Consider the following 15,745-nt stretch of genomic DNA (forward strand, 5'->3'; position numbering starts at 1 on the left):
GAAATGTGATGTGTGCTATCTGAGGTGACGTCATCATGACTCCAAAATGACGTCATATTATAGTCTTGTGTTAATCTAGAATGTATCTACAATCCTATGAATATAACTTACACCACTGTACAAACAAAACAGATGTCAGGACCAAAGATATCTAGATAGAACCGACAAAACAGATGTCAGGACCAAAGATATCTAGATAGAACCGACAAAACAGATGTCAGGACCAAAGATATCTAGATAGAACTACAAAACAGATGTCAGGACCAAAGATATCTAGATAGAACTACAAAACAGATGTCAGGACCAAAGATATCTAGATAGAACTACAAAACAGATGTCAGGACCAAAGATATCTAGATAGAACCGACAAAACAGATGTCAGGACCGAAGATATCTAGATAGAACTACAAAACAGATGTCAGGACCGAAGATATCTAGATAGAACCAACAAAACAGATGTCAGGACCAAAGATATCTAGATAGAACCGACAAAACAGATGTCAGGACCGAAGATATCTAGACAGAACCAACAAAACAGATGTCAGGACCGAAGATATCTAGATAGAACTACAAAACAGATGTCAGGACCGAAGATATCTAGACAGAACCAACAAAACAGATGTCAGGACCAAAGATATCTAGATAGAACCGACAAAACAGATGTCAGGACCGAAGATATCTAGATAGAACCGACAAAACAGATGTCAGGACCGAAGATATCTAGATAGAACCAACAAAACAGATGTCAGGACCGAAGATATCCAGATAGAACTACAAAACAGATGTCAGGACCGAAGATATCTAGATAGAACCAACAAAACAGATGTCAGGACCAAAGATATCTAGATAGAACTACAAAACAGATGTCAGGACCGAAGTAATGATGCTGATGTTGTTATAATACTGTGTACTAATACTGTGATATTACACTGTGGTATAATATTATGTTTCGGTACTATGTTATGATATATGTTATAATACGTCTTATAACACTGTGTGACGATAATGTGTTACTTTGTTCCCCTGGTTCATATAATATATCTGATTAATACTACTCTCATCGTTATGACTAATTCTAATCATACTGAAAACCCGATTTCTTGTAAAAATAAACATTTCTCTGAATGGGTTTTACGCCTACGGAAAACAATGATTGAACGTGACGCTACATCCGGCGGGAATCCTTCCTCGCTGTACATATATTAACGTGCCTTGCCGGCTGGCCCGTAAAACTCACACACGTGTCTGAAGCATAAGAAGGCAGACATCACTGTCAACTGTAACATCATGGGGTCGTCACTGACAGAAAACACGTAAGTCTACTCACGAAATGTCTTTGATCATTTGTGTTGATCGAGAGTGTTATATAATATATATCTTATTTTAAAAATAACTCATTGGTTTAATGATAGCCAGGGGAAAGGCATTTTCTACAGATAAACTAGAAACAAAATACCCGGGAGGAATTTTAAATGATTAAACATAAATCTGTGAACAACTTGACAGTCGGACATGTCTGGTGGACAAAAAAGAAAAATATTGACAAGTCTAAAGAATCTAAATTAATGTTCAAAATATTAAAAACACGTAAAGTATTAATGAGAAAAAATGTGAAAGACACGTGAAGACTTAATGAGGTAAAATGTTAGCCACGTAAAGTGTTAATCGGGCAAAATGTTAGACACGGGCAAAATGTTAGACACGTAAAGTGTTAATCGGGCAAAATGTTAGACACGTAAAGTGTTAATGGGGCAAAATGTTAGACACGTAAAGTGTTAATGAGGCAAAATGTTAGACACGTAAAGTGTTAATGGGGCAAAATGTTAGACACGTAAAGTGTTAATGTGGCAAAATGTTAGACACGTAAAGTGTTAATGGGGCAAAATGTTAGACACGTAAAGTGTTAATGGGGCAAAATGTTAGACACGTAAAGTGTTAATGGGGCAAAATGTTAGACACGTAAAGTGTTAATTAGGCAAACATTGGAATAGCGTGAAATTTCCTTTCCGGTCTGGTATTCCCACGAAAAACTTCAATCCGGCAGTTTACTTGTACTCACAAATATCAAACACAGTGGTATTTCATATGATGTTAACACCGCTTTAAAACCACATTTTTCGTGAAAATGTTTTTTTAGATGTATGAATTATAGGGCTAGTACATCTTCTGTTGTCCTCAGTCGCCTACCAGGTTTAACATTTAGATCCTTAGGCACCGAGTTATAACAGGACGAATCGATGTTAACATCACTAACGTTTCCTAGAAGGACGAAACAGATGTATGACGTAGCATCACTGACGAGTCCTTGAAGGACGAAACATCTGAATGATGTAAACTTCACTAACGAGAAGGACGAAACAGCTGTATGATGTAGCATCACTGACGAGTCCTTGAAGGACGAAACAGATGTATGATGAAGTATTACTGACGAGTCCTTGAAGGACGAAACAGCTGAATGATGTAAACTTCACTAACGAGTCCTAGAAGGACGAAACAGCTGTATGATGTAGCATCACTGACGAGTTCTAGAAGGACGAAACAGCTGTATGATGAAGTATTACTGACGAGTCCTTGAAGGACGAAACAGCTGAATGATGTAAACTTCACTAACGAGTCCTAGAAGGACGAAACAGCTGTATGACGTAGCATCACTAACGAGTCCTTGGAGGACGAATTATCTGAATGTAGAGTTTCAAAACCAGAGATGTTACTATATTTGGGAGTTTGTCTGCAAGAGGATGTTAATGTGAACCCTTTTCATAATTTTCGGGATATTGAATAGAATGAAATGGATTGTAACAAACATTGTTTACATTTTTTTTTCCAGTGCCAACATTATTCACTTGTTCTTAATTTAACTTTAGGCCACAAAAACGCCCTTGAATATTACTTCTTTGTGTGACGTCGCTAAAAATGACTCCTTACCTTGGAGAGTGAAAACATACATAAAGTATTTATGAAATTTCAACATAATTTTATCAAATATGTTATTGACGAGAAGGCCACTTTTATTCAGCAGTGATTTCATTCAAGGCATGTCACCCACTTTCAAGTACACTGAGCCCAGATGTACTAAAGTGTTTGACGATGACGAAGTAAACGACTTCATATTTTCCGGAAATCACTTAGGGGATTTACAACGGAAATGTGTGCGACAGATTCGCTATTTAGTCTACACAAACATTTACAAGTCATCTTCCTGCGTCCTTCAGCTTACATACTAGACACAAATGTCCCCCACGTTTCAAATACAGCTTTGGAGCTCATTACATGTAACATGGGGTCAAACAAATTGTTAGTAAGAAGGAAAAAGGAAATAGGATCCCAAATATGGTGGTGGTGGGGGGTGGGGGGATAGCATACAGATAGCATACGCCCTTCTTGTGGGTTGTTAGGTGCAAGGGGCTTAACTTTGTTTAACAAATTAATGGTGAGGCCCAATTTTGGCATATAAAATTAATTCTTAAAATACTTTAGTTCGGAAAAAGAGATTTTGTAAAATCTATCTAGATGTTCCATGTGTAAAGGGGACATTTATTTTGTATAAGGGGAGTCTGTGCCTCTTTGTGACAGAAAAGTTGTGAAATACAGTCATGAAAAAACTTTCCGATAAAATTTGGTCTGGACTACCCTTTGGTAAAGTTGATTTATTTTTGGTATAAGCACATCTCACAATCCATTTCCATGCCTTGTGGACAGAAGATTAAGTAAAGGCCATTCTTAAAATCGATTGAAAAGACATAATGAATTTATATAGCATCCTTGCATGAAGGAGCACAAATTTGTATAAACAGATGGTTCAGGAGTAGAGGCGCCTATGACCTTATACTGAAAATAGGTATTGTATATGAATGTATTTGAGTTTGTTCTTCCAGAAGTTATAGATGTTCGGACTGATTTGGTTGGAATTGTTTAACGGTCTCCTTATGTATGAGTGAGTTCGATAAGTCTGTGTACGCCTGCATACGATAGTGTGACACTAAAGCCGTCTTTATAGTGTTATCACACTGAAGTGTACTACCGAAGACCCCCAGTAGAACACCCCAACCCCAACCGGTTTCATTGCGGCATTTCGGTAAATTATTTCAAATAAAGATGATTTTGTTGTGCTTACTGAAATATGCAGGCTCTTTCAAATGATCATTATGGTATGTTGTCTATAATTTCAGATTGTTCCGATTGGCTACCAAAAAGTTTGTCAAATCGGTTGGTGGCCCCACCCTATTACCGGTGCCGAACGTCCAAGCTGGTCATGTGCTGTTACCACTTAGTATTGTTGTAAAACATTCATCTAATAAATGGTTTCGCCGAAAAAAGTGCGAGTATTCAATCAGGGAAACCAAGGTATCGTCAGAGTTAAACATGATTAAAATCACAGTGTACCAGATATTTTCACCCAGTGTTCAATTTTGCCCATGTGCCATTTTACACAAATTTGCCATATCTTAAACTCCCCCTCCCTCTTTATGGATGAAAAGGGCAAAACATGAACGAGGGCGAAAATTTGCCGGTATACAATACATATATAACAAGAACTCGACAAGAAAATAATTAATGATGTTGAGGTTATATCGGAAGAAATCACCGTCAGAGAATTTGTTTACCTACAACAGCAAATAATTCCATATTAGTCACGTGAGTTAACAGTCACTGGCGCATGTCTGGAGATCTGTTGATATAAGTTCTGTCATAAATCATTAAACAAACCATTCACCGAAGAAAGCGACATTTTTTGTGCACTGATTATTAGTAGTTGAAAAGTATTTTTAAAAATGAACATATAACCTTTGACTCATCACTATACCACTTTGTGATACAGCTCACTGAGGTACTGGAGGACAAATCAGATCTGGACGTGGAGATAACTGAAATCAAAGATCACGTTGCCAACTTGAGAAATTCAAACTGCACTTGCGTAAGCGGGAAGACAGGCTTCAGTCTTTTTGAAACCCTGTTTGCACGTGGTAAAATTGTGAAATATACCTGTCACTCATTTACCTCAGGTAGAACAGAGGCAAAGTATATAACAAAGAGAGACCTTTTGGAAGCATTAAAGAACAGGTAAACACTTTCTATTCTATGACATTTGTAAACCTGGTAAAATACTAGCCGCAATATATCACTCGGCAAGAGAGAATTTCACTTTAGCTCGATTGGTTGAGCGTCAGACGAGTAAGCCAGGGGTCCCGGGTTCGATTCCTAGCGTAGGCATTGAGATGAAAAAAGACCTTTGTTACACATTGTTAATTAATATTTTCTGTATCTTTCATAAATTACGACACCTGGAATATATAAATACTATTGGATGTTTCTCATTCTGTTATGACACACCTGTTTTGTCATACCCAGCTTATAGCTGTCATATTAAGATGTCTACTCAATCACACTTAAGAAGGATTTGGATATTTTTCAAAACCGTAGCTCTTCTTAATAACTCTAGAAGTTGATCAATAAAAACAATATATATTTAGATCAGATTTGAATTTGAATTTTGTGTTGTTTCAGAAAAATTGACGTGAAGGATCCTGAGATCTCGCAGATTATCAAAGCCAATAGGAATGCTGTGCTTTGTGTTGTTGTTAGTGTAATACGGACCACAGAACGAGTGGATATAACAGAGCAAATAAAGAAAGAGATCGAGGGATGCTTACAGGTGAAAATGGCTTGTTCAGAACATTGCTAACTGTTAAGTTGAAATTTGATTACGATAATTCAGCAAATATAAAGTATGGTATATCATTTTTCTTCAATGCCATGGTATGGAGTAGTTAATGCCTTCGTAATACATTCTCATGTGCTTTTAAAGTTTTCTTCTTTATATGACTTTGTTGTGAATATACGTCAGTCCGTATTTTAGAAATATTAAACGGAGTATGTGGTTCAAAGCATCTCACTTCACTTCTCTGTCAAAGCCCTCCTCCCTTGCTTTTCAACACCCCACTCTACGCTTTCATTCTCCTATCTGCCCTTTCCTCGGTCCCTCCCTGTTGTACCTTGTTTGCTCCCCTGTACTGTTCTCTGCCCTTTCCTCGGTCCCTCCCTTTGTACCTTGTTTGCTCCCCTGTACTGTTCTCTGCCCTTTCCTCGGTCCCTCCCTGTTGTACCTTGTTTGCTATCAAGCCTGTGATCGATGAAAATGAAAAACGCTTGAAGCATGTAGAAATGTTGGCTTCGATTTTATTCCAGAAAAAGCAATACTTCAAGTATGTCGCTAACACGCAGAAATCAAACGAAGTACAACATGTTGATCGATGTATGTATGTAGATCAGACTACGGATGTGAGCATGTATGTAGTGAAAAACTGAAAGAACAAAATGAACACTCATAAGTCACTTACCAAAATTTGGGCACACAACACGAGTAATTGGGAAAAATCTACTACGGCTCATATTTCGCAAAAACATAGAAAGAACACGAAATCGAGATGGGAGCAAATAGTGGGTCGATTGAGGATGAAAACATTATGGGGCGAAATGGGACAGTGGAAAAATTGGCAGATTGGTAATAAGTTCCAACTTGCGTAGCGTATCAAAGGCAGTGACTATTTTACAACAATTGGAAGAACATAATTCTTGAACTTGTATGGGGCAATAAACTCACTCTTTGAGGGACTAGAGACGGTAAAATTCCTAGAATTGTACTGTGTGAATCGCTCATCGATGTAAACACGTCCGACATCTTTAAACGTTCAGCATACGACACAGAAAATGGAAATCCCCGCTACCAAATATAGACAGGAGTTCTGAGAAGGGAGATAACCCTGCTACACTAACAGGACATTTGCTCTCCTGTACTGTTCTCCGTCCTTTCCTCGGTCCCTCCCTGTTGTACCTTGTTTGCTCCCTGTACTGTTTTCTGCCCTTTCCTCGGTCCCTCCCTGTTGTACCTTGTTTGCTCCCTGTACTGTTTTCTGCCCTTTCTTCGGTCCCTCCCTTTGTACCTTGTTTGCTCCCCTGTACTGTTCTCTGCCCTTTCCTCGGTCCCTCCCTGTTGTACCTTGTTTGCTCCCCTGTACTGTTTTCTGTTTTTTCCAGTCCCTCTTGGCATCTTCTTATCTTACCTGTTTGCTCCCTGGTACTGTTCTCTGTCATTTTCTTGCCCCACTGGGTCTCGCCTTGGTTTACCTGTGTGCACCCCTGTACATTTTTATGCCCACTTCTGCCTTTAGTCCCTCCCTGGTGAACCTACTTGCTCTCTTGTACTGTTCTCTGCCCTTTTTTTGCCTCTATTGCTCTCTCCCTGCTGTAACTGTTTGCTTTTCGGGAGTATTCGCTGATCTCTGACTAGCGTACAGGTTAAATCCCTTGAACTATTCTCTGCCCTTTCTTGCCTCACTTTGATCTTCCATGGTTGACCTATTTGCTCCTCTGTAATGTTACATGCACTTACCCCGCCTTCTTGAATGTAATATGGAATTATCTGTATCGCGTGTTTAGGTTGACGTACCCGACGCAATAGGGGGTATATCATTCGGAGGAGGAATGCAGGCAAGTCCACAACTCTCCATTGATCCCACTGTTTTAGCTTATGAGGTGTGCGAGCTGAAGGTTGATATGACGGATGGGACCATTGAGGTTCTTCTGGAGCCTGATTTATATGGTGGATTTTACAACTTTCCACATGAACTGGACAGTAAGTAGTAGTTAGCCCAGTTAAATTATCCTACACGTTAGACCACGTTATGAATTATGCAACGACTCGATTGCTAGGACGTACAACGTGGATATAGAAACGTCCTCCCGACAACATTGCGTCTATTGGGGAAAATATTACCATGTTTGATAACTGTCTTTTAGGGTTTCTCCTCCATGCAACAGCATACAGTCTACTGCTTTGGTAGAAAATTCCAAACATCAAATCACTGTCTTTTAGGGTTTCAGGTTTCCATGATAGCATTAATTTTGTTTTCTTGCTGGAAAATCTCGCTGGTCAGAGGACACCTCTTCGTGAATTACGGAATGTTTATTTACATTGTTATTTTAACGGACATTATGTCGGTTTAAGGACTCCATTCAGAAATAGCCATATTCACATTAAGGGCGGCTGGGTGGCGCAGTGGTAACACACCCGCCTTTCATTTAGACGCACGGGGTTCGATTCCCGAAGCGGATATGCCAGACCACAATGGTTTTTCTCCGGCTATTCCGGTTTCCTCCTACTGTAAGACCCCTTCCGCTGATAGCTTGTTTCGCAATTAATGGAAATTAAATAGTTTATATACATCTTCACACTCGAACGAACTTGAACTGAAAGACACATGTAAATACCCGGTCCATACCAATGTTTCCTTCATTCACCGAAAACAAGGAACACAAAACCCCTTCAACCCTGTGAACTGTAACCAGTATTAATATAGAAAGTGGCAAACCCTGCATGCATCAAGTGCTATCATAACAAACAGTGTTTCTTTCTCGAATTTCGCTGGCATCAGCTTTCAACCACATTATTATTTATTTTTTTTATCAAATAATGGAAGTATTTGATTTTTCATTATGTCAACAGAATGTGAAGCCATAGCGGAATATCCTACAGAGAATTTTATGCGTACCTTATACGAAAAGTTGACCAAAATGCCTGTTGAAGATCGGACCACTATCAAGGAGATGGTCATGATGTCAGCTGATGATGTAGATATCATATGCCAGATCGTAAGCTATGTTTTATATTTATTCTCGTCCTGATATCCCTACTTGTTTAGGGAAAGAAATCCTTTCTGTATCACACGGTGAAGCGACTTATGTAGTACTACCTGACCCAGAAAATTCTTTTTGACGTCAATGCATAAATCTTCGAAATCATATCGTATAATGCTCGTTACTCGTTGTTCGCTTGGTTTATCGTCTTGTGAACAGCCACATTCATTTTAAAGTGGATCTCCTTGTAGTAACTGGAGTCACTAAACCAGTCTTATGCTATACGCTTGGGTAGCAGGAAACAGTTAATTTGCATTTTTATTGAAATTATTGGTCATGTTTGAGATATACAGATACAGCAGTTTGGTTATGAAAAATACATCCTTACATGTGTATATATTTATAAACTACATAACAATTACATTTATAGCAGAGAGATAAAATTTGTGTAAATTAAAAAAAATCCTCTGATTCCTGACATTTGATTGCCATGGTTACCAACTCAAAAAATGATAAAAATGCAAAAATATTGCTGAATCCAACCTAACACTACAACTTTATAGAAGAAATTTATTTCTGAACACCTGTCTTAAAATCAACAACACTGTCATGGTAACAAACTACTTAAATTTCAGCAAATACCAGCTCGGAAATTCTTCATAACATGACCACGTGTAAACACTATGAAAATTTCTCTTTGGTGCGTAGACACAGATTCGAGACTGCCCAAATAGTAATTACAAACATAAAGCTAAAATATCATTCTGAAAAAATAAAACCCCACATTATCGACTTCAACGTGACAAGGCCAATGTTAGCAAGGATCAATCTTTAAAATTTGTAATTAAAACCTTTTCAATGAGGTAATCTAATGAACAAAAATATCACCCATGGACACATCGAGAAACTGTGTACTGTTACCTTAGGATTACATGTCTTGCCCAAGATTTCGAGGGGAAAAAATGGTAAATGTCTTGGGAAAAAAAACAAACGCCGCAGGTCTAATTTTTCGTATACCGACACCGAGTCGACTAAGCTATCTCACCCCTACTAACAGAGTACGGTTACAGGGAGATAACTCATATATTTTCACAAGTTACATTAGTCATGAAACATAAACTATAAAAGTACTATTAATTATATTGTCTATAATATAAAATAAGAAATAATTACTATTACAATTATAATTTACGAACAATGAATATAAATACCAACTACACAATTATACAGACCTTTCGTACGCAGAAAGATCTAATTACATTACAAGTTACCTGAAAAGATCTACATCATAATCGATATACATACACTGGGTTTTCCCATTTCTAAAAATAACGTTTGTAATCACCTGTGTGTGGCACAGAGCTGATTTACACTCCCATCACCGGCACTCCATGACAGGCATAAATCTAACTCTAAAATATATAGAAACCCTCTCTTACATATATAGCAAGACATATAAACACAGACTGTGGAATAAATTAACCATTACACGTTTCTACTTAAATTGGAACAAATATAATAAAAAAATGTTACTTGATACGGAATTCAAAGTTTTCTAATTCTTAATAGTGATTCTAAATATAAAGAATACGTATAATGCTACAAGGTAATAGCTAGTCTATATTTTATAGGAATTAATAAAAATATATATACTAAAAAGATAACTCACTTTAAACTGTTTCGTCAGGGTCCTCTGTCAAATGCAGGATCAGATCAGTACGTCTTTTTAGTTTAGCAGATTAAAGAAAACTACACCCTAACAATGATTTTTCCCGCCAAACTGACCACAAATCATTGTATTGATTTTAACCAATAGTAAAAGAGTCTAAAACTTGACCATATATCACATGCACATCATGTGACATTAACAAAAGAGTTACAGGTAAAAAAAATAGACCTACACAGGTAAGTAATCCACGGATCACTCCTTGTGACCTGTAACACACATACTTTCACAACTCTTTTTCACATACACACACAAAAAAAGCAATCCACTTGCAGACAAATCAACAAGTATACATACCAATTACATAAAACAATTTATCAATGACCCTATTACACAATATCTAATTAGTTAGTGACGTATTTGATAATTCTCTCTATGTCTAAGGAACATTCAAATATATACTATTTCTCGTATGTTTCATTTTTGCAGCTGTTCCTGGCTGACACTTTAGATAAAAATGAATCAAGGAAAGAGAAAATCGAAACTGATTCATTTGATACCACGAGCATTTCAACTGGATATCATTCTGAGCCAACAACACCTTCGGATGATGATGTCACAACGCCTATTGATTCTGTACGTTGTGACCCGAATTATTTTCTGTTTCCATATATGCTTCTAACTATAGCTGACTTTTTTTTCAAATTCGAAATGAGGACATTTGATCATTACATAATTACGGTAACCATGATAACGATAACCAAAGGTTGAAAGAAACGTTATTTTCTGAATTTGATACAACAACACAACAACAACAACAACAACAACAACAACAACAACAACAACAAAACAATTTATCAATGACCCTATTACACAATATCTAATTAGTTAGTGACGTATTTGATAATTCTCTCTATGTCTAAGGAACATTCAAATATATACTATTTCTCGTATGTTTCATTTTTGCAGCTGTTCCTGGCTGACACTTTAGATAAAAATGAATCAAGGAAAGAGAAAATCGAAACTGATTCATTTGATACCACGAGCATTTCAACTGGATATCATTCTGAGCCAACAACACCTTCGGATGATGATGTCACAACGCCTATTGATTCTGTACGTTGTGACCCGAATTATTTTCTGTTTCCATATATGCTTCTAACTATAGCTGACTTTTTTTTCAAATTCGAAATGAGGACATTTGATCATTACATAATTACGGTAACCATGATAACGATAACCAAAGGTTGAAAGAAACGTTATTTTCTGAATTTGATACAACAACACAACAACAACAACAACAACAACAACAACAACAACAACAACAACAACAACAACAACCCTAAAAATGTTCATGCGATTGAATTCAAAAGTGTGCATTTTTCTCCTGTTTATTTCAAATTACTTAATTTCTGTCAACCTGCATTCCGTTGATCTCTATTTAATCTTGTGCAATAGGGTGCTGAAAATCACTTCCGGCCGATTGTGTCCCGGACGATGACTTTTCGGAGAATGCTTGAAGTAATAGGGTGGCGCAGAATGGTAAGGACTATTGTACATCATGTATTATAAAACAAAACTGAAAAAAAAGCTTTATTTCATAAACTAAGTTCTATTGTCATTCAGAAATCTTGACATTTATACTGTATCATCATTCCAGACAAGAGAATTGCATCTTTTTATACAAATTGCCACCCTTTTTGTATCTTTTTTTTTTTTTTTAGAAATTTCTATACGAAATAAGAATTTTCTACATTACATTTTTCTTCACAAATCAGCACCTTGCTATGTAGATTTAAAACTACAAAGGAGAATAATGAATTAACCAGCTTCCTCCTTTAGGACTTGTCACTGCCGTCAGGACCTAAAGCACATGGTTTTGATATATTAACCTGTATGTGTCATCTTTTTTCAGGGTGATACCATGGTTCAGCCAACTGATAAGGAACAGATATGTTTTTTCCATTGCTTTTTTGTTTTGCTGAAAAGACTACATCAAGAAATGCCTGATATAGTGAAAAGTATTAACACTTTAACGTCTAGGACAAGAAATCAGCTGTTGGAAACAGTAAGATTTATACCAGATTTACTTTCTGCTTCATGGTGTTGTTGCATGACCAGACTAAACACCAAAATGCAAAAATAATGAACTAGATAGTAGGTTTAAAGGATAGGATACTACAATAGATACAACTAAATATCACATTTTGATAAAAAATTTAGAAAACGTTACATTGTTAGCCAAATAATGGACGAAACTGCATCTACAGTTGTTTCAACTTTCTATGACCCGTCAGTGATAATCGGGACTTGTGTTGAAACAGGAGATGGATGAAACTGCATCCTATAGCTGTTTCAACTTTCTATGACCCCCATAGCAATACTGGTCGAAATTAATGTAAACATCTATACGAGTTTTTGCAAACGTCATAATTCAATGCATTTCATGTTGTTATATCGCTTGGTCTATTGAATTTATCGGATTTTTTTTCAAACGAAACAAAACAAAACAAAAACACAGAAAAAAATAAATAAAAAAAAAAATAAAAAAAAAAAATCAGACGGACAGTACATTTTGAATGGTAAAGACAATAGTGTAATTTTGGTGTCGTATTTATGTTATTTATGTCAAACAACATTAATAGTGGTTAGCACCTCCTCCACCTTGTGTTACGGTTACTTCACACAAGAGATAAAGTCAATTTTTTTTCAATCCAGAAGTTAAAAAAAATCTTTATTAGGATATCATAAGTTTAGAAAATAAACTTTTACAAGTTTTGTATTTCGCCATGCTAACAGGGACTCTCCTGTTTACCAACAACGGCGAGGCGCACCATGCGTCAGTCCAATCCATTGCAACTACATGTATAGTAATACAAGTTCTTTTACAAATTTTAACCATTTATTTCATATTGTTATTCACAGTGCCGTTTGAAGTGGGTTCCTAATGAAGAGGACGAAACCGATATGAAAAAAGTTCAGGTGTGTATTGAAACGGAAGAGCTCAGTCAGTTTGAACAGCTTTGCGGATACCTGCAGGAGTGTGATCAAATGACATGCGCTATATTCTCAATGCTCCTTGCTCATTCTTGATATCCTGATTGGGTGGAATGGAATGTCTTGCAGGATTCACTGGAACTTTATTTCAGACTAACGTCATTGTTTGAAGAACTTTTCACCGATGGATGCTGGCTATCAATTTCACAGTTAAACAGTGCGCTTGTGGGCTCGGCCGTTACTATTTTGGTTAAACACTGTACTTTGTATAGCATCTTTAAGGAACTGCTGCTCGGCTGTCAGACAGTGAAATTTACATTTCATCGTCTGTAAATAACTTGTTCGGTCGTTAAACAATAGACTTTATAAAGTTACATCGTCTGTAAATAACTTGTTCGGTCGTTACACAATAGACTTTATAAAATTACATCGTCTGTAAATAACTTGTTCGGTCGTTAAACAATAGACTTTATAAAGTTACATCGTCTGTAAATAACTTGTTCGGTCGTTAAACAATAGACTTTATTAATTTACATCGTCTTTAAAGGAAGGTCGGCGCGTAATGCTTCTCTCGTCACGCCAGCGGTTCCTGACAGTTTCAGCAGTAATGGGTCTGCCATTATTACCCGAGGTAGACGACGCAGTCTCTACAATATCTTGAATCTGTTGCGCAAGTGCGGCAATCGGATCGCCCTGTCTTGTCGCTACACGCGGTCTACCGTTCCTTGGACGATCGGGAACTACCCCAGTAGCATAGAAACGTGTATAGAGACGGTTAATTGTACATTGGACAAAGCCACACTGCCGTGCGACAGCAGTTTGGCTATGACCATCCATCAACATCGCAATTGCTCTACCCTGTGGATTTGCGTTAAGCGTGGCATCTCGGTCCATGGCGGAATCAAACTGTCAACATGGAAAATTAATCACGCCGCATGATTTGGACTACAGAAGCTTATAAAGTCAGACAACGACATCGTCACGCTGATTTTAGGGTAGATTGTCGAGAAGGGAGATCACTCTTGATGTAAAACATGTATCTAATAATGACTTTAATTTGTATGTTGTTATCGTATTTATAGAAATGAAATAAAGAATGATCAAAACCAACAATGAGTGCAGTTGATCATTAAAAGAGTATCCTACAGCGGTATACTTCATACTCTTGCTATTTTAAAACAGCAACATTAAAACCTGGAGGCCTAAACCATTTCAGTTTGGTTCAGTTAGAAACATTCCAGAAACAGATTTATCGTATGTTATCGGCTGATAATATCCTATATTCTTATCCTTATGAGTTAAGGTCGATACTGATAGATTGACAACAGTAAAAGTCATTACTGATAGATCGACAGCAGTATAAGTCATTACTGATAGATCGACAGCAGTAAAAGTCGATACTGATAGATCGACAGCAGTAAAAGTCCTTACTGATAGATTGACAGCAGTAAAAGTCCTCACTGATAGATTGACAGCAGTAAAAGTCGATACTGATAGATCGACAGCAGTAAAAGTCGACACTGATAGATCGACAGCAGTAAAAGTCGATACTGATAGATTGACAGCAGTAAAAGTCGATACTGATAGATCGAATGCAGTAAAAGTCATTACTGATAGATTGACAGCAGTAAAAGTCGATACTGATAGATTGACAGCAGTAAAAGTCGATACTGATAGATTGACAGCAGTAAAAGTCATTACTGATAGATTGACAGCAGTAAAAGTCGATACTGATAGATCGACAGCAGTAAAAGTCATTACTGATAGATTGACAGCAGTAAAAGTCGATACTGATAGATTGACAGCAGTAAAAGTCGATACTGATAGATCGACAGCAGTAAAAGTCGATACTGATAGATCGACAGCAGTAAAAGTCATTACTGATAGATCGCAGCAGTAAAAGTCGATACTGATAGATCGACAGCAGTAAAAGTCATTACTGATAGATCGACAGCAGTAAAAGTCATTACTGATAGATCGACAGCAGTAAAAGTCATTACTGATAGATCGACAGCAGTAAAAGTCATTACTGATAGATTGACAGCAGCAGTAAAAGTCATTACTGATAGATTGACAGCAGTAAAAGTCATTACTGATAGATCGACAGCAGTAAAAGTCATTACTGATAGATCGACAGCAGTAAAAGTCATTACTGATAGATTGACAGCAGTAAAAGTCATTACTGATAGATTGACAGCAGTAAAAGTCGATACTGATAGATTGAGAGCAGTAAAAGTCGATACTGATAGATTGACAGCAGTAAAAGTCATTACTGATAGATTGACAGCAGTAAAAGTCATTACTGATAGATTGACAGCAGTAAAAGTCGATACTGATAGATCGACAGCAGTAAAAGTCATTACTGATAGATTGACAGCAGTAAAAGTCGATACTGATAGATTGACAGCAGTAAAAGTCATTACTGATAGATTGACAGCAGTAAAAGTC

General features: G+C 37.0%; 1 protein-coding gene across 1 annotated transcript; it reads left to right on the forward strand.

Moving 5' to 3' along the window:
• Positions 1 to 1,244: 1,244 nt before the first annotated feature.
• LOC132544605 (uncharacterized) lies at positions 1,245 to 14,410 on the forward strand. The gene is made up of 11 exons (XM_060208228.1): positions 1,245 to 1,313; positions 4,170 to 4,344; positions 4,820 to 5,061; positions 5,506 to 5,653; positions 7,438 to 7,633; positions 8,504 to 8,649; positions 10,790 to 10,936; positions 11,270 to 11,416; positions 11,759 to 11,842; positions 12,216 to 12,368; positions 13,226 to 14,410. Exons 1-11 carry the CDS (start codon positions 1,288 to 1,290, stop codon positions 13,391 to 13,393), a joined length of 1,632 nt encoding a protein of 543 aa, XP_060064211.1. The 5' UTR covers positions 1,245 to 1,287; the 3' UTR covers positions 13,394 to 14,410.
• Positions 14,411 to 15,745: the final 1,335 nt, after the last annotated feature.

This window comes from Ylistrum balloti, unplaced genomic scaffold (assembly GCF_031769215.1).
Source record: "Ylistrum balloti isolate Yb309-2 unplaced genomic scaffold, AGI_CSIRO_Ybal_v1 Utg369590, whole genome shotgun sequence".
Classification (NCBI taxonomy): Eukaryota; Metazoa; Mollusca; class Bivalvia; order Pectinida; family Pectinidae; genus Ylistrum; species Ylistrum balloti.

Bases quoted from the DNA above. Each gene is read 5' to 3' on its own strand.
- LOC132544605 (XM_060208228.1), top strand. From the start codon at position 1,288: ATGGGGTCGTCACTGACAGAAAACAC. The intron at 4,345-4,819 runs GTATCGTCAGAG...TTTGTGATACAG, and splicing joins ATTCAATCAGGGAAACCAAG to CTCACTGAGGTACTGGAGGA. The intron at 5,062-5,505 runs GTAAACACTTTC...GTGTTGTTTCAG, and splicing joins TTGGAAGCATTAAAGAACAG to AAAAATTGACGTGAAGGATC.